This window comes from Cydia pomonella, chromosome 1 (assembly GCF_033807575.1).
Source record: "Cydia pomonella isolate Wapato2018A chromosome 1, ilCydPomo1, whole genome shotgun sequence".
In the NCBI taxonomy this organism is placed as follows: Eukaryota; Metazoa; Arthropoda; class Insecta; order Lepidoptera; family Tortricidae; genus Cydia; species Cydia pomonella.
The window spans coordinates 12130535-12157570 of NC_084703.1; the positions used below are offsets into that span (position 1 = coordinate 12130535).

The 27036-nt window shown below is 35.3% G+C and overlaps 1 protein-coding gene across 1 annotated transcript; it reads left to right on the forward strand.

Annotated features, from left to right (window-relative positions):
* Positions 1–4628: 4628 nt before the first annotated feature.
* On the forward strand, positions 4629–25151 carry LOC133515341 (glutamine synthetase 2 cytoplasmic-like). Its single transcript, XM_061847861.1, has 7 exons — positions 4629–4784; positions 19571–19623; positions 20212–20409; positions 22187–22562; positions 22661–22918; positions 23209–23348; positions 23698–25151. Exons 2-7 carry the CDS (start codon positions 19602–19604, stop codon positions 23844–23846), a joined length of 1143 nt encoding a protein of 380 aa, XP_061703845.1. The 5' UTR covers positions 4629–4784; positions 19571–19601; the 3' UTR covers positions 23847–25151.
* The last annotated feature ends 1885 nt before the right edge of the window (positions 25152–27036 follow it).

Here is a 27036-nt window from a genome sequence, read left to right on the forward strand (position 1 = left end):
ACAAAACTTTTAATCACTGAGATTTGTGAATCATATTTGAACCACAAAGAAACAAAAAGATTTTACAAAAGTAAATGCATTATTTTATGGTATTCATCTACTAGTTGACCAATAAAACATGTATACAGAAATGCCTATAACTATATAGCTAGAGTCAGACCAAGACAAGTCTGCAGCGATTTTGATAGCACACGCAGTGTTAGTATTTAAAGTGTTATTTGAAACGTCAAACTTCTATGAAATGGAAGTGTGAGGTATATATAACACTTGCACTGCGTGTGCTATCAAAATCGTCGCAGACTTGTCTTGGGTGTCTTGGTCTGACTGCCTGACTGAGGTGTGCCTATAAGTTTTGAAAAGTTTTCAATCCGTTTTCGTTCATTCACCCGGGAACGAAAAGGATTTCGGTTTTCGGTTAACGGGTAAAGAACTGTTCTATTGAGATACTTGTTTAAGCCAAATCCGTTCGTCGTTTGTTTTTGCTGGAATTTACCCGATCAAATTGAAAATATATAAGAAAGATAGAATGAAGAAGTATTACTTACTCTTCCAAGTATAAAAACGAGTTTAACCGCGAATCTCCGAAAGCCGAAAGTAACCGGTATCAAGTGGGGTATCATTTGAAAGAGCTCAAATTGTTCATTCCAAATCGTTTTTCCTTTTTTTTTATAGAGAAAAAAAAATGATTTATGAATGAAAATGTGAAAAAAATAATTAAATTGAAAAATTGTCTTGAAAATCTAATTTGCTTCACAAACACAGCGAAGAGGACAAATCGCCAAACGTAAACTATGCGTCGTTGAAGAGTTCCATTCTGATCATCATCAGCAGTTCCACTTCATCAAATGTCATGCTTGATTTGTTAAAGAAAATATAAAAATCACTATACGTATGCCTTTAACATTTGAGGAGTTTCCTCGATTCCTCATAGATTCTAAGTACCATTAGATTTTGAGCATGACAAAAATTTGTCTTGAAAACCTAATTTGCCTAACAAACATAATGAAGACGTCAAATCGCTAAGCGGGAACTATGCGTCGTTGAAGAGTTCAATTTTGATCAGCATCAGCAGTTCCACTTCATCGAATCTCACTTTTTAGGGTTCCCTAGCCAAATGGCAAAAAAAGGAACCCTTATAGATTCGTCATGTCCGTCTGTCTGTCCGTTTATGTCACTGCCACTTTTTTCCGAAACTATAAGAGCTATACTGTTCAAACTTGGTAAGTAGATGTATTCTATGAACCGCATTAAGATTTTCACACAAAAATAGAAAAAAAACCAATAAATTTTGGGGGTTCCCCATGATCTAAAATAACAGAATGATAAAACTAAAAAAAAATATATGAAAATGGGTTTGAACGAGATCTAGTAAGTAGTTTTTTTTAATACGTCATAAATGATACGGAACCCTTCATGGGCGAGTCCGACTCGCACTTGGCCGCTTTTTTAAATCTCTCGCTAGGTGGTCATCAAGGGTCAGATGCAGTTGTCAACTTTGATTGTCGGTATAAAGTTTGAATAAGTAATACCTAACGACACGATAGCGATATCTAGATTTATCTTTAATGATAATTTTCCTTCGAAAATAATGTTTTATTTTAATTTTATCTCTTCAAAATGCTTATATTTCCGTATCGTTAATACGCGTAGTTCTGACCGATAACTAATAATCATTCAATAAAAACTACAGATAAAAGACTACAGTAAAATGATGTTTAGGAACACATGATATATGCATGAAATACTTACTTTGATAGAAAAAAAAGGTCACAATTTACATTGCCTATTTCATGATTTACTGTTCTTGTATTTAACTAGTTACTAATTAAGTATTCATATTTATCTACTACCAACAATCGCACATAAAAAAATATTATCGTTTAAAAACTAAAATTTCAAAGTCGCCCCTACGCTTTTCGATACATAATTTGTACATTGTAAATTATTATAATTTTTGCGCTTAAAAATATTTTCAACACTAATATCGGTAATATCGGTCTAGAGATCGAGATACTAAACTCTTTGGACACGCATTGTAACTTTTAGCAACGCTAATATACCTATGACGATATTATGTGGCACAATTAGATTAATTACCCAACTAAGGAAGAAGTGACTGTAATTTGTTAAAAATATTTGTGTCCATTTTTTTTGACACACCGACCTACAACGGCTACAACCCCAACGGCTTAACAGGTTTTCACGAACAAGGTGTTGTTGCATTTGTGTCAGCTATTATGTCGGATGAGGAATAAGTATATGTCGTGGAGCCGTTTTGGTAAAGCGAGATAGTATATTACTTATAAACCGACTTCAAAATTATATCCAATCGAGGGAACTCCTCAAATCTTATAGGTGTACACGTACGTAATACGTATACATACTAGTGATTTTTATATTTTTATCAACATATCAAGCATACAGTCAAAAAGTGACATTTGATGAAGTGGAACTGCTGATTAAGACCAGGACGTAATACCTCAACGGCACGTCGGTATTTCACGTTTGGCGATATGTCTTTTTCATTAAATTTGTTCAGATGTTAGGTTTTTAAGCAAGCTGTAGTGTGGTCAAGTTCTGATGATGGGTTCCATCTTATAAGCATATACTCATAGCGATTATTTATTCTCATCTAAAACCCAATAATACTATTTGGTGAAATACAACTGCTCATGAAGACCAGAACTACTCCTCCACGATATCAACATCAACATCAAACATTTATTTAGCAAATAAGCCCCAGGGGCACTTTTACATGTCAATTTTTTTACAAACAATAAAAATAACAAAATACAATTACAAATATGAAATCAATAGAAGAGACGTATACAGTCTGTAGATTTCGAAATTACACAGAAAACTATGATAAGGAAATACAATCAACAAATACTCTTTAAAAATCTTTTAAGTGTCAGAGATAAAATATAATTAAATAAAAAGCGGCCAAGTGCGAGTCGGACTCGCCCATGAAGGGTTCCGTACCATTTATGACGTATTAAAAAAAAACTACTTACTAGATCTCGTTCAAACCAATTTTCGGTGGAAGTTTGCATGGCAAGAAGTTTCGGGGGGGGGGGGGGGACACATTTTACCACTTTGGAAGTGTCTCTCGCGCAAACTATTCAGTTTCGAAAAAAATGATATTAGAAACCTAAATATCATTTTTAAAGACCTACTTATCCATAAATACCCCACACGTATGGGTTTGATGAAAAAAGATTTTTTGAGTTTCAGTTCTAAGTATGGGGAACCCCCAAAATTTATTGTTTTTTTTCTATTTTTGTGTAAAAATCCTAATGCAGTTCATAGAATACATCTACTTACCAAGTTTGAACAGTATAGCTCTTATAGTTTCGGAAAAAAGTGGCGGTGACATAATCGGACAGACAGACGGACATGACGAATCTATAAGGGTTCCGTTTTTTGCCATTTGGCTACGGAACCCTAAAAACGATCATTAAACTATTCTTACTTATGTAAAAGGTCTCCAAAACTTGGGTTAATATGAAATAATAAATAATTTAACTAATAAATAAATAATTAAAAGACAATATAAATTATCATACAGGTCTTGAGGCTAATTGTAACTGTTATAAGATGCACTATGGTCGTAAATAATTTTAAGGTAATTTCTATTTCTAAGGTCGGTTTTTGCTATTAAATATTATCTGAAAGTGGAATTGTGAATCAAATTGTTTAGGGAATTGTCTCTAATACTTATTTCATAGCTACATCCTGGTCTTGTAGTAATAAGCTTAATATTTTGACATGTTTTAATGTGAGGGTCATGACCATGACGTTGATGTTATCGCAGATAATGTAGGTGAATTTCGCATAAAATTTAACCAACGTTTACATATTATTGTGTGTGGTTAATTTATTTTATTGTTATTGTTTAATTATTTTATTGTAATTTGTTTGTTCTAATTTAATTTACCTGTTTTTTTTTTATTGTGTTGTAATAATTTTATTTTAATTTAATGTACTTATAATGTTTATTCATTTGTTTATCTTTTACTGACATTGTTTATTTCTTTTTTGTTTCTTAATATATTAATGTCTTAGATAAAGGCAACATAATTATGTAAAACTCTCATGTAAACGTTTTGGTGTTACACTGTATGTTTAGGTATATTAAAATAAAATGTATGTCTTTCTTGTTACAATTTGAGTAGTAAGTTAAAAGGAATTAACAAAAAATAATAAAATTCGTAGGGGATGTCCCCTTGTTATGGCATATATGGTGTGCTGGGACTCTGGGAGGAACAAGGTGATTGCGAGGTTCGCGGCCGCGGTTACACCGTAGATACGCACGATATAATAATACGCAACAAAATCATTGGAAGGTACACTTAGACTACTTTGAGCGTTATTTTTTCAATTGTTAGTGAAGTGCTATATAAGTAGAGCCAATTGTTTCTAGAGCACATAAACCAACCGGGTGCAAACAGGACGAGGTGACCTCGCACCGGTGTGTAATTTGAACGTGTCAACCGTAACTATGGGACCGGTGGGTTACGCTTCCCGTACCCTCCCGGTCCCGAGTCAGAAGGCATTAACTGCAATGAATGAAGTGCCGAGTGCGTACGTAACGAGGTACTCCCACCACAGCGCAAGCGCGCGGAGATGCGCGCGCATATATTCAGTAGCGCTTCGGACGACAACCAGTCAATCCGTAAGTGCTCAGCGATCGAACAGAACGCGCGGCGCACGCTCGGAGCGAAGCATACACGATACTATCGCTTATTACGCGAGAGAAACATCAAAGAAGAACTAAAGTTAAGGTAATGTAAACAAATACTTTGCAGGGCGGTAAAACATCAAGAACCCCCTTTGGAACGGGACGGGTGCTCGCGTATATTGGTGTAGCGGCAAGCGTGTCGGGTGTGGAAACTCCCCGACGGCCTTAACACGTGCAGGCCGGGTGCACTCGCCTCTCGCCTCGGACTGCTGCAGCGCGAATTGCAACAAAATAAACCGCGGAATACTTATATGCCACCACCCGTCACCCAATTCCGACCCGACGCCTCGCCAATAGCATGCATTTCTAATTTTATTCCACATAACACATCATTCCTTAGGATACCACTGCTTTGCGAAATAAGGAACAGAACTTATTTAATGGAATAATCAGTTTCGGTAAGAGTTTTATTCATAACTTGTGCGTAAATATGACTAAACGGTAAATCTTCGTTTCATTGCCGATTTCCATCGTAGCATGTTCGATTAATACCTACGAGTAATTAATAACATCTAAATGGATACAGTTTCTTTTTTTTTTCAAACTATATAAACCTACTCACATATTTCCTATCTTCTTCCCTAGTTATGAGGAATTTTACAATAGTCTCTTTTGTATACATATGTATAGCGCCACAATTATGTTTTACTTAGTTAAAACTAGTCGATCGATAGGAAATCGTGTCGCATTAGTTAATTACCTATGTCACATTACTAGGTAAACTACGAGTACTATGGACGCTATTAGCAAGTACTTACTATACATTAGAAAAACAAAATAAATGTCTTTTACTCAAGTAAATGTAACAATATTTACTCCAAACTATCAAGTACAAAAATTGTATTTAGGTACATCTTTGCGACTCTAACTTTCACGAATAAATTAATAATAAAAACACTAAGTATCGCATAAAATAATCAGCGATATATTATGAACTTGCATTAGATCAAATATATTTCTTTAATATAAATATAGTTGGTAATAAATCAATCATCCTAGTTTTCCCTCCTGTATATAATAACATAATTTTAGGATGCCCAGGGGCCGATTCGAAACTTAATCCTAGGAATTGGCGCTGGCACTCGTTTTTTACAAAAACGACGACTGTCTTCTAACTTTCCACCCCCGAGGAAACTAGGTCACAGGAATAGGGTCCAGTTTCCACGCTGAAAATCGCCTGGTAAACATCAAACAAATTTGAATCATGATCACACATAAAATTTGACTGCGACGAAGAAAGAAGACGCCGATATTATTATGTTTGACCTGTCTTTAGATCCTGCCCTTGCGCAAGTGTTACCTACTAGGTGTATCAAAATTAGAGGAAAAAACTATAATCCCCTATTATGGTACTCGTAGGTTTCTACAGTTAACCATCTTCTTAAATTGAGGTTTTTAAAGATAATCCGAACCCAACTTCGTCCGTAAAAATTTGTAACTTACACAAATGTTTCTTTTCTAATCTGTTGAGTTTTATACTTAAATTTGTATATACAATTATTGTTTAAAATTAACTCTTTGAATCATTCGGAAAGCACATTCGGAGCAATGACGTAAATACCAACTAAATTAAATAACTTATAAAAAATCCTGCCATCTGTACAATATATCTTAAATATACCATTTGTATAGGTTGAAAAATGCAAGCTTTTATTGAGATTTGAGAGAGGTCACACCTATTAGCAGCTGAATGTACTACCAACCGTAACCTGCTCTAACATCACTGACCCGCCCTAATATACATACATTTTTCATAACTACACAGTAGTACTCTATAGTACTCTTAATTATAGTAGGGTAAGAAGGATGGCATATGTTATGTTACACTTATTAAATTTTAAGTACCTATGGGGTACTTAATATACGCTACGTTACTTTCACATAATTTGTCTGTGTTTATTAGACAACTTAGTAGCTCATAAAACCTTTTTACAAATGGGCATTAAAACAATATCTTTCCGAAAAATGCAAATTATAATTCGTCAACTCTGCTTGTTTAGTAGGTACCAGGCAACTGTTTCATTGAAGATACCTTGACCCGTATCTACCAATGAAGAACCAAGCAACTGATAGCTCACAAATCTTTCCAGGTCGCATTGTTTGTGGAAAAGGCCGTTAATTATTTACCAAACAAAGCTGTTTACATTTATTTCTATTAATTCCATATCTTCCATAGCTGACGCAACGTTTTATACGCTAATAATACTCGCAATCAGCTGTTCAACACGGCCAAACGTGATAAGGTGGTACCCATTAAAAACCAGTGTTTACAATTATATTTTTACGGGCGTCTATGTACTTACCTACCGTATTTACCATAAGCAGTAATATTTTTTAAACCTCTTGAATACCATCGGCGTGCAAATTACTTACGCTTCGTAGCAATCGAAACGCAACTGTCACTGTCGCGGTAATATGGAAGAGAGATAAAGAGACAAAGCGTTGCGTTGTCGAAACGATAGCGATTGTTACCTTGGCTAGGGCGGCTGATGACCATTCGTAAACCTCAAATTATTACAACTTGATAAAAGCACTTCTTATGTAACGTCGATGTAGATTGTGAACATTGTGAATTCACTATAGATCAATAGTATTCTATATAATCGTGATATAGAGAGCTTTTCAGTCGAGTACCGTGTTTAGGCAATGAAGCTTACTAAGTACGGACGTGAACGGTATGGTCAGATTGAAAAGCTTGATTATGTCACTATTGTATACAATACTTTATCTACGAATCATCTAAAATATATTTTTTTTTACAAAATCTCAGTAGACAAAAATGTACTCAAACATATGAGTAAACGCGCGACTCTTGCCCCGCGCCCAGCGCCCACACCCGTTTAATCTATTCTATGAGAGCGCGGTGGTACCAGATTACTCATTTTTTTTATAGTTTACTGCAGCGTATCGAAATGAATATTATAGTTAAGTTGGGAGCCCATACACGAATATCAACTTAACTATCTAATTCAACCATTACACTCGACGAGTAAAAAAAAGCTGTTTTAATTTTAGGGTTACCTACCATAAAACACAACATTAAATTAAAAGGTACGTCCTTTCCTTGTAATTATAAAAATATATATCATTACTATGGTGCTCCTACAATGTCAGTGATTATTAATAAGCGAATGTTAATTTGCCGCAGTTGTCAGTAATTTTCATAATTGAGCTCAAAATTAGGTTAGCCATATTTGACGCACTTAGTTAATATGACTTGAATGAAGTACATATACCTACCTAAAAGCTATAAAATCAATAAATTTTACATGGTTTGTGATTTGTGAAGATCCACGTCCGTTTGTACGACATTGTTTTGACACGGTACTCATAGAACCAAGACACTATTTATTGCTTGTCTGTCAAATTACAATGTTAAAATCTTTTCAATAAAAATATAGCAGAATTCATAACCTTCTAAATTATTTCCGAGAGTTCCCAAGTGCGCGCTCTGAGGAATCACTAATTTTAGCGAGTTTATTACTCGCCGTTTACGATGATAACGCTCTTCAATAACGCCTGCTGTAAAAGTACATACGTAATTGTCAAATATTCGTCGAGGATAGTGCAATACCGCGTACCAAAAAGTGCAGTAAGGTCCTATTTCTTAATTAGTTGCGCAGTATTGCACTATCCTCGACATTATGGCAATTAAGAGTCCGTATTGGAATTGAACATGAGAATTACTAGTAAGCAAAAACAACAGTGCAAGGAGCAAACATTAAATGGGTATTATAGTTTTCATTTCATAGTTTCCGAAAAAGACAAATCTCTCTTAGGAAAAATATAGTCTATAAACACCAACTTGTTTCTTTTGGTACCTTAGGTAACGAAGAAAAGTTTTTCATTTCTAAGAATCATGCGTAGTGATTTAGTGAACACGTAGATATCTACTACGAGTATAAAATGTAAATATAAATCCTCCTTGATAATAAGTGCCCTTGTGTGTTTAAAACTTTGAACGCTGTGATCTTGAGAACAAGTGCGCAACAAACCCATTTATATAAATGAGGAAAATGGAAAACGGTATAAAGGAACAATGACATCATTGATAAAAAAGCTGAAGCAAGCGTATTGTCTGTTTTTCAAGTTATTAATCCGAAGGTACGGTAAGAGGACAATATTATAGGGTAGGTATTAGGTACAAAGTTCATAATAATATGCAACCTGCAAACAGAAAGTGTTTTAGACACAAATAAAATAAATTAAGAAAAAGAGCTTTAATAAATATATTCCCGGCTTCTATCCCGTAAAACCTTCGACTCGAAGTTTAGTAAAAAAATAGTTCTTTTATAATACAGTTGTAGTAAAGTAACTGTGAGCTAAATTTAACGAGGTTGTTAAACAGGGACGGCGCTGCGCACGCGCCCGTGCCGTGATAAGGACGACTGGAGTTCAGGTTCAGTACACTTCTTTCATTGTTTATTTTGTACCAGAACACACGAATATGAAGCCGCGCGTCGGTCACCACACGCGCGGCACGCTGCTCGGTCGTGGCCAAAACATTCCCAATCAAACGTTTACGACTATTAATAGATTTCCTACATTTCCGTCGCTAACCCAAATCTGCGCCCATTAAATTAATGTATGATTTTTTAAATCAAAAATAAAACACCTATCACAAACTTAAGAATTTTATATTTGTATACCTAATAGCAGTACAGTTCAATGTTTTGTAACACTACATATCTGTGATATTCTTTAGTTTCTTACTTTAGTCGTCAGTGTTTGACGACATCTTTAGTTTGACAGTATCTTGTTTCTTGGCCAAGTAAAATATTAGTGCTGGAAAATTTATAAACTGTGACATCAGAAGTGTTAATTTTATAGTACTTGATAGGAATATAGTTGTATATTTTAAATTTTGGTATGCGCGTACAATAAAATATCTACGCATTATTATTGTATAGCTATGAGGCGAATAGGTACCCAGCGTGTGTTGGTGTCGTGTTGTTGATAAGCCTGTATCAATTGTAAACAAAGTCTACTCATTATGCTCAGACGGACATTATAATCTATTTCCAGTAAACTGGCCTATTTGCATTATCTCTACGAGTATCATCTTGGACACGGAGCCACAACAAATACACTCGATAGACCAAAAAGTCATAAAGACAATTAACTAGAGTTAGACCAAGCTAAGTTGGCAGCGATTTTTGATAGCCCAGCCTGTGCAAGTATTAAGTAAACGTCATAATTTAATAGAAGGTAGACGTTTAAAATAACACTTACACGGTCTAGGCTGTCAAAATCGCTGCCAACTTATCTTGGTCTGACTCTACATACTTCGGCAAAATATCACCATGCCAATACTGCTGAATTAGCATTATCGACTATTATTTTATCATTAAATAAGTAATACGGCTAATTTGAAATTTTCGCTAATGACGAATAATTTATTGAATAATTACACGATTGTTAGAAAAGACCACAATTCGGCTCGGGCATACTTTGAATTAGTAGTTAATTCACTAGTTAAAATTCCAATACTTAGGCTTTGTTTGGCTTTGTGTCAATTTAATGTTATACTTTCTTAATAAAGCATGTACATAGGTACCTAATTACTTCAAGCAAGCATTCAATAAGGAAATAATTAAACATTAGGAGTTCATTTAAGAAACTTCCGATAGTTTATTTGTTTCTTATTGGCACGTAGCCTCTTTTGATAAACCAATTTTAAAAATAAATTCCTAAGGACCTGACAGCCGTGTATAGATATCGTAAATATTTGTTTAAAATGTTATTTCTTGTCGAGTGGTTTATACATTTATTGCAACTGACAACAAATATTACTCATGGAATTTTATATTGATCATTGATCTTTTTATGAAAAATAGTTACCACATGTGCATCAAAATTTTTAACTCAATTCCAGAAAATTTTAAATTTCTCCCTTTACATTTATTTAAAAGACAGCTTTATCAATGGCTCAAGGAACAAATGTTTTATTCGACGAGTGACCTCTTCGACAGGAACACATAATATATGTTACGAGCTTACGAGTACGTATACTTTAAGTTTAGGTAGTTTTAGTGCTTAATCTTAGTCTAGTTTTAAGATTACTTTGCATGCTATTGTGTAGCAAAATATGTTTTTGTACTGGAATTTTTACTTACCACCACCATTGTACCATATTTTATGCGAATAAAGGACTTTTACTTTACTTTACTTTATCAACTAAAAACATCGCAATAAAGAGAAGTTGCATGTATACTTAATAGGAAGGTACCTTAGTCCATCGTGTGGATAGATTTTTGCGTCAAAGTATTTTCTTTAAATTTCATTTTGCCATATTCGTTTAATTCATAAAGTAGATTAATAAAGTAACTGAATATGTAATGTAACGCAATGTAATAGCTTAGTTGGTTAGTTGACCTTATTCCGCGGCCGCCGCTTGCGACACCATCGCTAACTAATCGCTCCCATTACCCACCGAAGGAAGGTACCTACTTCTTATCACTAATGGACCTGCCGCGGCCAATAAACGGGGCTTATCAATAGAACGTAATGACTGTATTCAGGTGTTATTGAGAAAGTAAATAAAAAATAATGAAAACATTGTAATCATAAATACATTGAGGATTCATTTAGGGAAAATGGCGACGTTAAATTGACATAGTAATCAATCGCAGACAATAACAACTCAACAATAGTAATCAACATGGAAACCAAATTACGTTTACTTGAATACTGGACTAAAACTAGCTATTTACAATTTAAATTAACTAGGTAGTATAACCTTTACACACACACACACACACATTTTATGTTTATTGTGAAAATAACCAGATAAGAATCACTTAGGATTTAGGATGTTAATATTTGGCCCCTACGAGGAGGCAGTTGGTATATCGCTAAGGTATCTAAGTATGAAGTATGTAATTGCTATAGCTAATTGCGGTATCTAAGTATCTACAGATGCCAGCAATTCGCATATGTACCTAAGAAAGGCAATTATTGTGCCCTAACGTGCATACTACTCGTCACAACCGTGACATTGAGAATCAGTTTGAACTGGGAATCTATTACCCGAGAATACAGTAAACTATTAATGAGTCTTCGAATGACACTTAAAGCTGTACCCCTAGTGTAAATTTATTCGATAGCGAAACATGACGTACGCGTTTGCGTTTAGTCTCATTTTGTATGGGATTTTGAATAGTTTCCAAAACGTTCCACTTGGCGCGCTGTGTCTAAATCCCATACTAAATAAGACTTGACGCAAACGTGTACGCAACGTTTAGAATTGGAATAGATTTACACTAGGGGCTCTGATTTAGACGCAGAATAACTTGCATGCTATTTTTGTTATGAGTACATTGCACTATAGATATAGTTAGCAATGTATCGAATAACCGTCTATGTGGGGCTTAACGGTTGTCATACGTGGTGGTGCAATATTTATTTCACGTCAGCAGCTGGAACAAGGGTAATTTGCTGCTTAAAAACAGTGAGCAAAATCGCATTTTGCTCACCGAGTGAGACAAAATAACATTCAAGTGACCTTTAGATTCGAATGTCATTTCAACGTGCGGGGCCTAATACAAGTTCGAAATATTTGGATTCTATTGTCTTTATCCCTTTCACGTCATTAGCAAAAAGAAAGAGACAAAAAAGTGCATACGTAATTCAACGGTATATTGACGGTTTATAATAGACCCCCGAAATAAGTCACACCGCATCGTTCCAAAACACCCTACGAGTCTTCATTCGTAATAATTAATTAATGAAATAAAAGTTTAAAATTGAATAAAAACACCATATTTTACGTATTTTATTATACAATCAAAACAATGAACTTATACAAATTTACGCAATTGTTACGCAGTAAATAATTCTACTTAACTACTTTTAACGATCTCTACTATAGTTGACAAATAGTAGTATCCGCAATTCGGACCGGATCTTACAAAGTTTTTTTTTACAAAAAAAAGCTGTCGTTTGAACTGTCAATTGATGTTCGTTAATTTATTATTTTCGTATTATTTTATTGAAATTTCTTTCGTTTTGTTTTATTGCGGTAATTAAAGTTAATTGTTATTATACCTTCAGAAAACATGAGTGAAATAGTGATCCGTCCGTCTGAATTACATTTTTTCAAGTTGTATTTTTTGATGGCTGACTGACGTGAAAAATTTTGTGTACTACACGAGATCAAAGTTATTTACATCTCGTGCGCTTTTGAGTCCCTTACTACGCTCAAGATTCTAAATTAGATTCACTCGCTACGCTCGTGAATCTATTATAGACTCTTTCGCTTGCACGGGACTCAAAACAAGCACTCGAAGAAATATCAATCTTTGCTCTCTTGTTGTACAAATAACTATTAGCTATCCCCTCTGTTTGTCGGTGGCACTCAACGGTGACGTCGGAGACAAGGTTGTAGACATAATAGTATCGCAATCCGGATAAATCTGGTAAACGCGTGAAAGACGCAGCTCGCAGGCCAACAATAACTTGACAAAGATCACGCCACGCCGCTACTGGCTGATAACTGATAAGTCCATGATTACTCAAGCCCGTCAAAAGCCCGAGCAATAGGGACCCGGCAACTTGCCACAGATTAACGACACATACATTTGATTAGGTGCCTATGTAAAAGTAAATTAAATGTGGTTATGTTTGGGTCAATATGCAATATTTTTTAGTTATCAATAAAATAGCTGCCGGCTTCAATACGCAAAATGTAAACAAGGAAAATATTCTTATAGGTACGTCAAACACGACATTTTGGACTGACACGTTTAATTAAACGCTTCAAGTTAATCACGTTCCAGTACTAAAATCGTTTCTTTTATGATTTCTATATTTGGTACCATGATCAAATAATTAGACATTCAAATTCAGAGTATCTACGTATAATATCATTAATATTATAATAGGTAGGCCTAATTATATTCTGATTGGTATGTACCTACGTACCTACATAAATCATACATACATTTTGAACCAACTAAACAAGATTCATTTTAATGGAAACCAGATTTAATCCAATCTGTTACCGCTACGACAGTTCTGTACCCCTAGTGTAAATTTATTAAATTAACGCGTACGTCACGTTTCGCTGTCGAATAAATTTACACTAGAGGTAAACTTATTGACTGGGATACTTTCGGTTTCAATGGCCCTTAAGGTGCACACAGATTTAAAATAACATATTTACAATGTACCTATACTAATCTTAGTCCGCCCCTCTTGCTCCAATATTGCTCGCAGATTGACTTATTATTGACTTATCTAAAATTTCAATATTTTACACCTAACTATTCTCGTTACGTAGGGTAAACTGACACCCTTCCAATAATTGGCCACCTTATCCTAAAAAGGATTCTGTTTAATATTCATACAATCCAAGTAAATTTCCTGAACGAATTTTATTTTTACTTGAATTGTGCTAATAAATAGGTGATCGACCATTAGAAATAGAAATTAGTACAGTCTTTAGAAAACTGAAGCGTCGGACGCCTCCTTTACTCTACTACATACTTATATTATGTGTCAATATGTATTACTTTGTATAGGTAGACAACTTTAGTGCAATGCACTGATAAAAAAAGTTCCTTGACACTCTTATCCGTTATTTGTTGCAAGTTCACATTCAGGGTTATTTCATGCGCTGTACTAAGACCAAAATAAACGTCATTACATCTAACCTTCCGCCTGCCTACACGTTCTAATTAAAGCAGATATGGAAATTTTAGAACCAGATCGCTTTAATAGATAATAGACGATTTCTTATAAACTAAAAATAAATAGATATATAGTGGTGTATTCAAATAGTGGCTAGCTATTTGAAATTTGAATACAGTCTTCACACAACTTTACATGATTGTTATTAATGTCATCATACCTTTTTGTAACTGAGTTACTATTGTTCAGTTTCTACTACATAACTAATCTTTAGAAAATGCATCAAAGTGTTTATAGTTTTTTTAGTATATTAGGTATGTAGATTCAAAAGAGTTGGCGCGGTTTGTACCTAATGAGCTGTGGGTACAAGTGATTAGTGAAGGTGATTAATTAATTAGTTATTTATTGTATTACTAGAATCAATTAACTTAAGACTTAATCACAAGTCCTTATGTCTCACGCGAGTCTCGCGTCGAATGATAAACATTTATTATTCTCATTTTTTGAAATTCACTCCTGTCAAGATTATTTTACAAAATCCGCGATAGCTTTCACACATATTTTGTGTTCTTTTTCATTTCCGATTGAGTAAATATTTCGTAAACTTTTCGCCACCCTGTACCCAAACTGGAAGTAATCGAACTGTAAGTAGGTCGGTAAACAAGAACAAAGAAAATCAATTAAAGAATATCGGCTGAATTTGACAATAATATAGCTACCTAGTACTTATAAATATAACATTTCCTTGAAGGTACCTAAACAGTTGTTAGTCGATGAATCACCAAATTTAATCTAGACGTTAGGTACATATATTTACTTATATTATATACATATAGTAGGTATGATGACCGGTTTCATGTTTGAAAACTTTGCACGACGTTTCCGATTCGCTAATACATATATTATATGTGTAAGAGGAATGAGAACCACCAAAATAACATTGTACTTATAGTACTTATGACGGGCAAATTAAGTCCACATTTAATAAAAATATAAATTTAACTGAAATACAAAGCCCGTCACACTTGATATAAATGACGACTCGAAAAGGGTCGATTTTGTTTATAAACAGTAGCGATGATCATTGTTTGTCACTGCAGTGACTCAAATGAGCACGTGCTCACAACAGTCACGAATGCGGCGTGTCAGTGTCAGCGCTCACTTGATAATGTACAGGCTCACTTATGGTGTAAATGCAATAACTAAAGATGTCGTTAATAATCTGTTTGTATTAAAACTTTGAAATATGTAATACTGAATTATGTATGTATGTTTCAATAAGAATGTTCCTAAACTACGGGTCAAATATTCACGTCACCTCCATATTATTTATCCCTCGTTTATCTTATTTCACTTGCTTAAAATTTTGTGGTATACATGTTTAACACATTCACCGCTGAATTACGGTCGTAGCTGATATCATGGATTAGCGATTAGCGGAAATGCTTCGGAGAGGCAAAACGACAACGTGTCGTGATTAGCGCTGAATGGGTTAAGGTCGTTTAAGTTACTAAATACCTTAATACCTACTCGCGCTAATATACGTAATATAACATAAAACAATGCCGACCATGCTACTCAGCTAGTCACTAATTACTCTGGCACGGATCCGAATCCTTTGTTATGCATCAGGCGTTCTACGCCATGTTAATTTATTGTACTCGTAGCCGTCGTTTATGTTCAAATTACAGTCACGTCGCGTCCATGTATACAACTAAAGCGCGCTACCATTTACTCAGATACATAGTTATGTTTATCTGAATGCAGGCAACTGAGAAACTAGTAAGTATTGCTTTGCAAAACGATCATTATTTATACCACAGCCAAGTTATAAACTGGCACGTGAGACCTGATTTATTTTGCATAGCAATAACTACTAGGTAACACAGGTGTAGTATCGGGTATTGGCGAAGGTAATGCGCGGAAAAATCCCGGGCCGCACTTTATTCTTAGGTCGACTTTATAGTTATAGTGACAAACGACCACGTTTAGAATATGTTTATGATTCTGTTGTTCTGTATATACCACGCTGAGAGGTAACAGTTTGCATACGCTTTAGCACTCTGATAGTAATATCTGTTACCTAATATAGCAACCGGCATCTAGTATAGACTGGTTGGCACCACTTTTTCAAGATAACAAATACACACACAACTCGATTTGCTATCTTGCTAATCAAAGACACATACTCAGTGCCGGCTTTGATGTTTCCGTATCACTAGTTTTTTTTTATTTACCTAACATATTTATAATTAAATTCATATCGACAAGTAACTAAGTACTTGTCTATTTCCCTCATTAGTGTTCGTAATTTGAATATCAATTAAATTAAATTCTATAAACATAAGAAAATGACAAATATATGTAAGTTTGCAGGTTACTTTTTTTTATTATCTTATTTCTCTTGAGTACCTAATTTCCATAGATATGCTAATGCTAGCTGCTAGATAGGGAACCCCGGTCTGCTATTTCCTAATACTACTTTTTTTGAAGTTACCTAAACATAATTCGGACAGATAACGTTCCTATTTGAGTACACTGCACTCTACTGTAGGCTGTATCTCAAATAATGTAATACTAAATTACTACTGTAATACTAAATTAATTTGATATATATATAATATATATATAGCTATGCTGTATCGACAGAAGTTGTGAGGTGTGATAAAAATGCTATTGTCGCGTGTTGGCTCGTATTTGTACCGAACTGTTCCTCGAGCTCTTACGGCCATACACTTAGGGCAAATTGCCAATCGATTTCGCTTCCACATTGTGTCAAGGGTTTGTTTCATTTGAAATACTTATTCATAATAGGTAATTTTTAGCTACTCTGCACGAGTCGAATATACCAAGAGTCGAGTAGTATTTATTTATTTATTTATTATTTATTAGGTCAGCTTCTATTATGAAATATTATTATTTATATTTTATGTTATTATTATTTGTATGTCTCTTATAAATTCTCTGGATCTTTGGGGCATTTGGAAGGCGTGCGTGGGGCCGAAGCCAACACGTAGATGCCCCTTGTAATAAGACAATTTACGCTAAATGTAATGTTATTATTATAAGGTAACCATCTTGTATAAGGTCCAACGGATCTATCGTATATAAGGTGCAACGGGATAATCGACTCTATCTCTATGTAACATAATATACTACAAGTCAAATAATTGGTACAGGGCCACTCCTGGCGTTTACCCGAGAATACCTAAGAAAGGTCATTTGGAGTAAAGGCTTTTTATATATTACTATTACATAGTTTATAGAGATAGAGTCGATAATCCGTTGGTCCTTCAAGATGGTTCTATCGACTGTTTACTATGTGGTAAAGTCCGTGTTGTGTGGTAAAACTAATTCACAATTGCTTTGTATTCTTAAGTAGGTACGCTGTGAAGTGAATTGGCTTAAAAGAACGAACACACATAGATACCTGGCACTGATCACTGTTTTAAGGAAAATAACACTTAATCTTCATCATCATCATCAATTACAATACATAATTCACCACACCCACTAATTAAAATATTCATTACATACAAACATTCATAGAGAATATATACATGTGTACAAAACCTATTACGGCTATTACCTACATCAAGATTTCCAAGGAGAGTTGGTTGTTAAAGAACCATATTACGTATCGTAAACTAACCGTTATTTTTATTACTTCAACGTTTTTAACTTAAATTAGGTTAGCACACCCTACCTTATATTGGATGTCCAATTGTACATAATATTTCTAAAGCTATTCGCTGATTCATTTGTGAAATTGTGACTTTTGTATTTGTACACATACCAATACCAGTAGTTTTGTTTTCAAATGTCAAGGTAGATGTAGTGTGTGGCTGCTGTGATAACGGAAAGAGAAGAGTCGTTTTTCTTCTCTTTCGGCACAGACTCTAAAGATGTACTTTTGGGATCTTTAAAAATATTGTGTAAGTCAAAAAGGCTTGTAACATTTGACACTAGTGTCAGATATTATTATAAATATAGGTATATGGTAATTATTGTTGTTTTATGTAGGTACGCACGCTGGATCTTAGGCTATTTAATTCTTAATCCGTATTTGTAATAAATAAGTTTTTGGAAAAAAAAATTTTTGGTACAAGCTTTTATCGCTGACTGCACCTTTCTTTCCACAGGCAACTAATACTCATCGAGACAATTCTAAAAACCCCAAACATAATTAGGTTGCGTTGTCACAGAGTTCCTATGGCTACCTCCTGTTTTCATCATCAGATAACCTCGATGGTACCATTATATTGCATTGTCACCCGACTTACATATGTATGCAAATTTTCAGCTTCATTGGAAACCGGGGAGTGGGTCAAATTTAACTTGCAAGATTTGATTACAGACCGACAGACAGACAACAGGACAGGTGAAACTAAATAAAAGCTTGTAAAATAGTTTATTTGTTGTACAAGGAGGCAAAGTTGTTGTTTAACCGCTCGTGCGAGTTATTTGCACCTGCGAGTGCGAGCGAGAACCCGAGCATGCGAAAAATTCCAAAATTGAACCAAGAGCATTCGAAAAGTGGAATGCGCGTTGCGTGGCTTTCAAGGCATGAGGGTAAAACAAATTTTGCCACCGAGTGAAACACGTAATTTTTCACCACGCCAACACGTGGGAAATATAAAATGTAAAATATCGAAATATAAAATATCATATTGAACGTTATTCATTATTTATCACTCAAAATCGTCATTTAATAGTCGATTCTACCTACATTAGGAAACAACTCAAAATATTGAGGATAAAATGCTTATCTCTACCTTCCATAACCAAGAGGGCATACAAGCTGGTGTGATGAAAAATAATTATCTATGTTCCCCGATTTCGCAAACGGCTGAATAGATTTGTTTTTTCTTTGTTACATGCATATACTTCACAGTTATTTTCATGGGGTCGAAATCTGATCGGGGGAACTTGTCAAATAGGTATTATTATGTATACACGTATATACCTACATATAAGTATGTGATGATTTGGATATTTATTCTTCATTCTATATTATTTATAACTCGTGCATTTTCTCTCGGAAAGCATGATTTGGTGAAGTGTTACTACTGAAGGCTATAAATTGATGGCATTGTCTAAACTGTTAAGTCGGTTCTTTTTTGCTATATATAAGTACTACCTATTGTCTAGGCTAACTTCATATTCTAGCTGTCTAATGTTTCTTATTGTTTGTTACAGGTTGTAATCAGAACAGCTAAAGAACAGCAAAATGGGTGACGGCAAAGTAGAAGGTAATTTAGATTACTTTATTGAAATTATACTACCTAGTTACGCAAAAATATTTATATTTAAATCATTACCTGAACACATATTCGTTCGTCGTTTGGGTAACTACCTAACATGCGAACCATACAATAAAAAAAATGGAATCGTTTTCCTGCCAAGTTGACGAAGCAAAGACACGTAACCGTTTCCAGGTCACCGAGTTAGAATCATGTTAGAATGAAAATATAACTAGTACCTATCCATAATGTTTTTTAAGCATACTAAACTATTTGGATTAAATACATACTCTGTCCTTCCGCGAATGTACAAATGTCAATGTCTAAATTGTTTTTGTTATTAATATTATGTATTTTTATTTATGAGAACTTTAGATGTCTTATTTTAAATCATTGTTTACGTTTGCTAAGATTTCATAACCATAACACGCTAAGCAAACGCCACTCTTGGTATCGTTTTGTCTTGAAATTCAGCAAATGCCTACTAATACTATGTCTTATCTGATTACTGATCGCCGACCTGGTACGAGTAATTAATGTCGCACTAAGCGCAAAAAGTGCCAAGGATGAATGTAATAATTTATTTTATCGGGACAGATAACCCCAAAATACTGTCGGGGCCGGTGTTGACAAACTCGCCGAACGCAGTGCTCTCCAAGACTCTGCTGAACCGGTACAAGGACCTGCCACTGCCGGCCGACAAGATCCTGGCCACCTACATCTGGATCGACGGCACGGGCGAGCACTTGCGGTGTAAAGACCGCACCTTGAACTTCTTACCAAAAGTAGCAAAAGGTTAGTACACAAACATCACGTGTCCTGCTTTCCATTAGTCGACTACAGGTTTGACAACATTTTAACAAGTTCATTTGAGCAACGCACCAATTGCATAATACATTTTGTATTGTGGAATAACCGAACTCGCTCTTATGTTTGTTTAAATAAACGTGAATCGTATTTCTAACCACGTTTTAATTTTAATGGCCTACGACACATCCTACGTTGTGTTTAACTAGCTGTATTACATCCTCATTAACAATTGTAATTAGAACTCCCGGTATAAAATGTTTGACCTTCAACAGCTTAGGTTGTATAGTTTGTAAACAACAACATATTATGTAATTGACGTTATATTAACTATGACAACTGACCACGACGCAAGTTTTATGCCTAAACGAACGCCCCTGGGTAACTGAGTGGGCTGGTACTCGTACTAATTAACGTAGATACATAAATGACGCGGTTACTTTTACTGCTGTGTACTGTGTACGACATTAATTGTATCGTGCAAGGGAATGCACTACGCACTATTAATAAAACTTGTTGTCTACTTATTTGCTACACAATCCTCTTCCTATATTTAATGCTTCAAACTTAATCATTGGACATGACTTGTCTTAATTTAAGAAGTATTCAAAATTTTCCTCTAGGCCTAATACGGGTGCAAATAATTAATGGGAGGAGGGGGATATAATCTGGATCAAAGGTAATATTTTTGTACATACATATAAATAAAACGTCACTTCCTTTTCTCCGTATTATGAACTATCTACGAAAGCGATGTCTCCCTATATATAGGTATAATAATATAACTGCGAAAGTAATTATCTTATCTGTTACTTCTTCGAGCGTAAAATTTTGTTATGGGAATGTTTTGAGTCCCGAGGAACGAGTCAAGGATATTGGTATCACGGAAATCATCATTCTACCCAGACGAAAATGCGGGCAGAAACTATTTGGGTATACGTTATAAACTTGGAATTATGTGATATCGGTCTTGTTACAGATATGCCCATAAGAGAAGACAGCATTAATTGTCTTTCTATACCAATTCGTCTGCGACGGATGGTGTTGTTAATAAGTTACATAATTTGCGTCGTTAATTTTACGCCAGCAATAGATAATAGGAACTGCGTATTATTGCAAATTGCGACATATTTATATGTATCCATGTCTTTTACACAGTTGATTTGCTGACTAGAACTTTACAAGAATTAAACAAGAAATGGGAGATGGAAAACTTTTGTCCTTCATCCTGGATAAACACAATGAAATATTTGCCGTTCTCCCTGCCAAAAGATCTGGAAAACGTGTTTCAAGTCCGTTGCAAACTGCGTGAACGGGAGAATAGGGATAGCTTTGATGAGAACTTGAAAGGTTTCACTCACTTCATTAAATATTCACACTCACACTCGTAGACCGTTGGTTAGTTACATAGGTATGGTAGAACATAGGATACAGTTAAAGATATATTTCATACAAGTAGGTACGAGTACCTATATATAAATATATACAATAGAATAAATTACTTAGTATATTATTAATAAGGTAGGTATAAAACTTGTAGAATCAATCAGGATACTGAATATTTATCATCCGTCACATATTTTAGATAGTGATGTTAAATGGCACAAAGCCTATTACTAATACGAGTACATTTGAATGTTTGCTTTTTTGAGCTAAATAGCTACCGTACTCAATTTAGATAAAATCGAATGATAAACTTCATATCTGATTTTCGATCATACCAGCGAAATCAAGACGTTTTTGAAGGTTGCTATTTACGTTACAGATTTGCCTATTTGGAACTTCGATGGCAGCTCCACTGGGCAGTCGGACGGACACAACTCGGACACGTTCTTGGTGCCGCGCGCTTTATACAAGGACCCGTTCCGCCGCGGCAACCACGTGCTAGTTATGTGCGACACCTTCAAGTACAACATGGAGCCCACGGAGACCAACCACCGCGTTCGATGCCAGGAAGCGTCGGACAAATGCAAGGACGAGGAGCCCTGGTTTGGCATCGAGCAGGAATACATCCTCCTAGACGCAGATCTCAGGCCCTTCGGATGGCCCCCTGGCGGCTGCCCCCCACCACAGGGGCCCTACTACTGCGGAGTTGGTGCCAATAAAGTATTCGCCAGAGATCTCGTCGATTCACATTACCGGTACATACTTATTTACTATCAGTAGCCATAATCACAACTAGTGCAAATCTAAGCTAAGGTATTCTCTAACCAATGCCTTTTGCGTTTTGTTTGTATAGATGCTGCCTCTATGCTGGCGTACCTATCTCTGGTACCAACGCTGAGGTGATGCCTTCGCAGTGGGAGTTCCAAGTGGGCCCGTCTGTAGGCGTGAGCGCCGCCGACGACTTGTGGGTAGCGCGCTACATCCTGCACCGGCTGGCCGAGGAGTACGGCGTCATCGTCACCTTCGACCCCAAGCCTGTGCAAGACTGGAATGGCTCAGGAGCACATACCAACTTCTCTACTAAGAAGATGAGAGAAGAAAACGGCATTATGTAAGTCTTTTATTTTGTATTGTTTTATAGGACCTTTATACTATTGTATATTATGTAAGTCTTAATATCATCTAAATAGGTACGCTACTTTCGTATTCCCATTTTCTTCCTGTCTTCGTTCTTTGCCTCCCTCCTTTTCTAAATTCCTACGTTGCCAAACTTCATTGCCAGTAAAAAAATTCAAATAAGTAGAAACATAAAATTTATTCAACAAATTAATTAGGATTATATTTTGTTTGTATCAAAACAATTTCGAAAGGACTTTCTTATAACTTGTGATATGCTTGCAGCGAAATCGAGAAGGCGATAGACAAGCTGTCTAAAGTACATATGAAGCATATCAAGGTGTACGACCCCCGCGGAGGGAAGGATAACGAGAGAAGGTTGACCGGACTCCACGAAACCGCCAGTATTAATGACTTTAGCGCAGGTATGTTGTCGATGCATTGTCCCATCATCTTTTCCACACTTAATACTTAACTGATAAGATTTATGTATGTATGTATGTCACTTTCTTGCTTATAAACAGGTTTACATGAAACAGAAAAAAACAAACCAATAATAAAAATATTATCTCTAGGGATCTCTTCCAACTAACCTTTAAAGCACCGTACAGTACGTAATCCTCTCTAATAGGAAGTATTACTGCAATTTTCTGCCGCCAGAGTGCAGCACTAGCCCCTTTCATAAACCATAGAGTAACTTATACTTAACTGTTTTTATGGATTTTTATATAACGTGAAGGTAACGTAGTATGCAGTACATGTTTTTATGTTCAGGCGTAGCCAGCCGCGGCAGCAGCATCCGGATACCGCGCGCGGTCGCGGAGGACAAGAAGGGCTACCTCGAGGACCGGCGGCCGGCCTCCAACTGCGACCCCTACGCCGTCGTGGACGCCCTCATGCGCACCTGCATCCTCAACGAATAACAGCGGGGCGCGGACGAGCGCCCGCCCGCCGCCACCTCACTCGAACACTCCATGTGCCTAAACAGCCTCAGCGATAAAACCTTCGCGATGTAACCGTGGGGATGCGTACGGGCAACCTCGGTACCTATATTGTTACTTCGAGTAATCTCATTCTACTTATGTGAGCACACCGACATGATAGGTAGTCCCAACGGCCACATGTAGTAATTTAAGACAGTATTTAATACCTTTTTTGCACGTAAGCAGAATTTAAACATATTAGGATCGGTTAATGTTCTTTTACCTTCTGCAATTGTTGCTAATATTGAATAACTCTGCCGGTTTTGATACATTTTTTTAATCATGCTATTATAGAATTTATAATAATGATAATTCGCTGAATGTAGTTAATAAACACTTGTGGCCATTAACATAGGGAGATATCTGTTTAATGTCATAAGCACTGACTTCTGGACATGGCGGTAGAGCGATAGTGGTAGAGCGTTTTATGGACCATATTTTAATGAAAGATATTATACATTTTATTAAAAAAAAAAATATTTTTACGAATATTATGTGATATTTCACATTAATTGTTACTTTGATGTTTAATAGTTTAATTATATACAAATAATCACATATCATTATTTCTAACATAATCATTTACATGGAGGCATTATAGATGCGAGTTAGTTTAATGAAAGCTAACAAGACACGTCTCGAATGGCAACGCCAGTTTGTCGACTGTACTCTGTGACTAGCTTTTATGTACGTCAACCGTTTTGTATTAAGTGCCACGTGCCACCCATTGTACACCTTTTAATTCAGTTATCTCACTTATCAACATTTATTACTGCTTATCTCATCTATACATAAATATAAATAATATCTAAATATAACATATAGCTAATGCAATTTTGCACAAGCGTATGCCCTTTGCAATAATATGAGTCCTGAATCCACTGTCACGGATAACGATATACATTTTTTTACAAAGTGATTACTAATATTAAAATTATAATATAGGTATACATCAATACTGAAATAAGTGTAGAACATTAATAGTACATAATTACTTATGAGAGCACAAAATAGATTCTTGTGATAAATTTAGCGGTTTAGAATTGTTAGTTTTAATTTTTAATAATAGACATTATTAATTAATTTTATCACAGCATGCGCCTATTGAAATATTTTATATAGCATGAAACGAGTAATGTCACGAAATATATTTAGAGTTTTGAATATTTCAATATGTTTATTCTTTAACATTATGAATGAGATGTTTAGGTAGGTATGAAAAATAAATTATACTTTGTTGTATAAGCATTTGTTTTCTTTTTGTTCTTTACTTTCTTATAAAAAACGAATTTCACGCCACATTTCGAAGATGTGGCCTATGATGGTCTAAATCTTGACTAGAAAGTAGCGCGTAGAAGTACACCTGAACAAACCGACCCAACAGCCCAACAATATTTTAGATGTAGGTACCTACTACACTTTGGTTGTACTACACTTTTACTTTCCACTTACCTACTGATAGTTTGACTCTGAAACAATCTCAGCGCACCATGAAGTAGGTCTTATAATACCTTAACTTTTTGAAATAAAGGTATGGGACCATACACAACGACAGCGCCACACAGCGGTTGTACGACTATACGCATATATAAATTGAACGAAATGTTATTTAAAGACGCTAACATCCGTTAGTGTATTCGTTACCACCTTTTGCGTTGCGATCCATTTACTCACCCCACCCACCATACTTTTCTGTTTTTTAAGAAAAAAAGCCGACTTCAATGAGGGAGACCGATGAAAGAACGATTATTGTTGATTTTGGATTTCCTACGCCTAATTATGTAGAAAAGGAGATAACGTTTTTTTTTGTCTGACATATTTCAGATTTGCCCTATGTTTGACTGGTAAGATACCCGCAATGGGGTATTCGACTGTATTTAAAATAAATTATTTCACACTATGTATGATCTAAGGCACCAGATATATATTAAAAAACTAAATAGGATAGAAATATAAAAATGTGCCTTGTAAACCTAACTGCTTGACAAACATGCAAACAGAACAAATTGCCATACGTGTACTATGCGTGGTTGAAGAGTTCCATTCTGATCATCAGCAGTCCCACTTCATCAAATGTCACTTTTTAAACGTAAATGCTTGATTTGTTAAAGAAAATATAAAAATCACTAATATATGTATGCCTTTCACATTTGAAGAGTTCCCTCGATTCTTCATAGATCCCATCATCAGAACTGAGTTTTGACAAAAACGGGACCAATCTGTAGGTATATTATATAAATTCAAACAAAAAAAAATTCAAAATCGGCTCAGAAATGACGGAGTTATGGAGTTACAAACATTAAAAAAAATCCTCCTTCTTTTGAAATCTTGAAGTCGGTTAAAAAGTATAAATAGGTGGAATTTTATGATCATTGTTTTAATTTTTGTAATTATTTTACCTAGTTGAGACGATACAATTGTTCTTTTTTTTTCAAGGGTGCATTCCTGAGTCTAAATTAAGTAACTCTCTCAAAGAAACCGGTTTTCTAATTAACTCCATTTTGGAGATACTATCAATGATTTATTTTTATCTAATAAGGTCCCAACGAGCGTGTATACTTGCCTTAGGGCCTCTTTACATATTGATTAGTGTTCCGTTTGAGTTTATACATCTGCTACTAAACGCAAGTAGGGGAAGGTGGGGCGGGTTCGTACAATGATCAAATCTGGACTATCAGTTTCAGTTATGTGTTTTGGCTACTCCAAAGTAATTTTAGACTCTCCTTTGATTGCATCGAATTAATTTCGGGACTTAATAACGGGTAACTTTAACAACGTTTGTAAATGTTAAACAATAGTTTCGGGATTACCTTACGGTTATTTTTTCATTTTCATACCCCGAAGTTAGCGGATTTAAAAAAAAAACATGGTATAGACATATATTATATAGATAGACGATACTCATACAAAGCGTTGGTAGCCTAGTGGTTGCTAGCGCCGCTAGCGGTAAAAGCGTGCGGCACTAAGAGCCACTAGCCCACTAACCAGTACAATTTAAGTCTGTGTTAACGGTTAAGTCCGAGTTAGTGGCTAACTCTGGTTGGTGCAAGTGGCCCTAAATGTCAAGGGCACCATCTCCGATCGTTCTCAGTATCAGCATTTACTTGCACGGAAATATTTAATCTATAGG

What these genes read in the sequence shown, in the direction of transcription:
- LOC133515341 (XM_061847861.1), top strand. Translation starts at nt 19,602, where the DNA reads ATGGGTGACGGCAAAGTAGAAG. An exon ending in GGGTGACGGCAAAGTAGAAG is followed by an intron (nt 19,624 to 20,211) that starts GTAATTTAGATT and finishes TTATCGGGACAG; the next exon opens with ATAACCCCAAAATACTGTCG. An exon ending in TATTAATGACTTTAGCGCAG is followed by an intron (nt 23,349 to 23,697) that starts GTATGTTGTCGA and finishes TTTTATGTTCAG; the next exon opens with GCGTAGCCAGCCGCGGCAGC.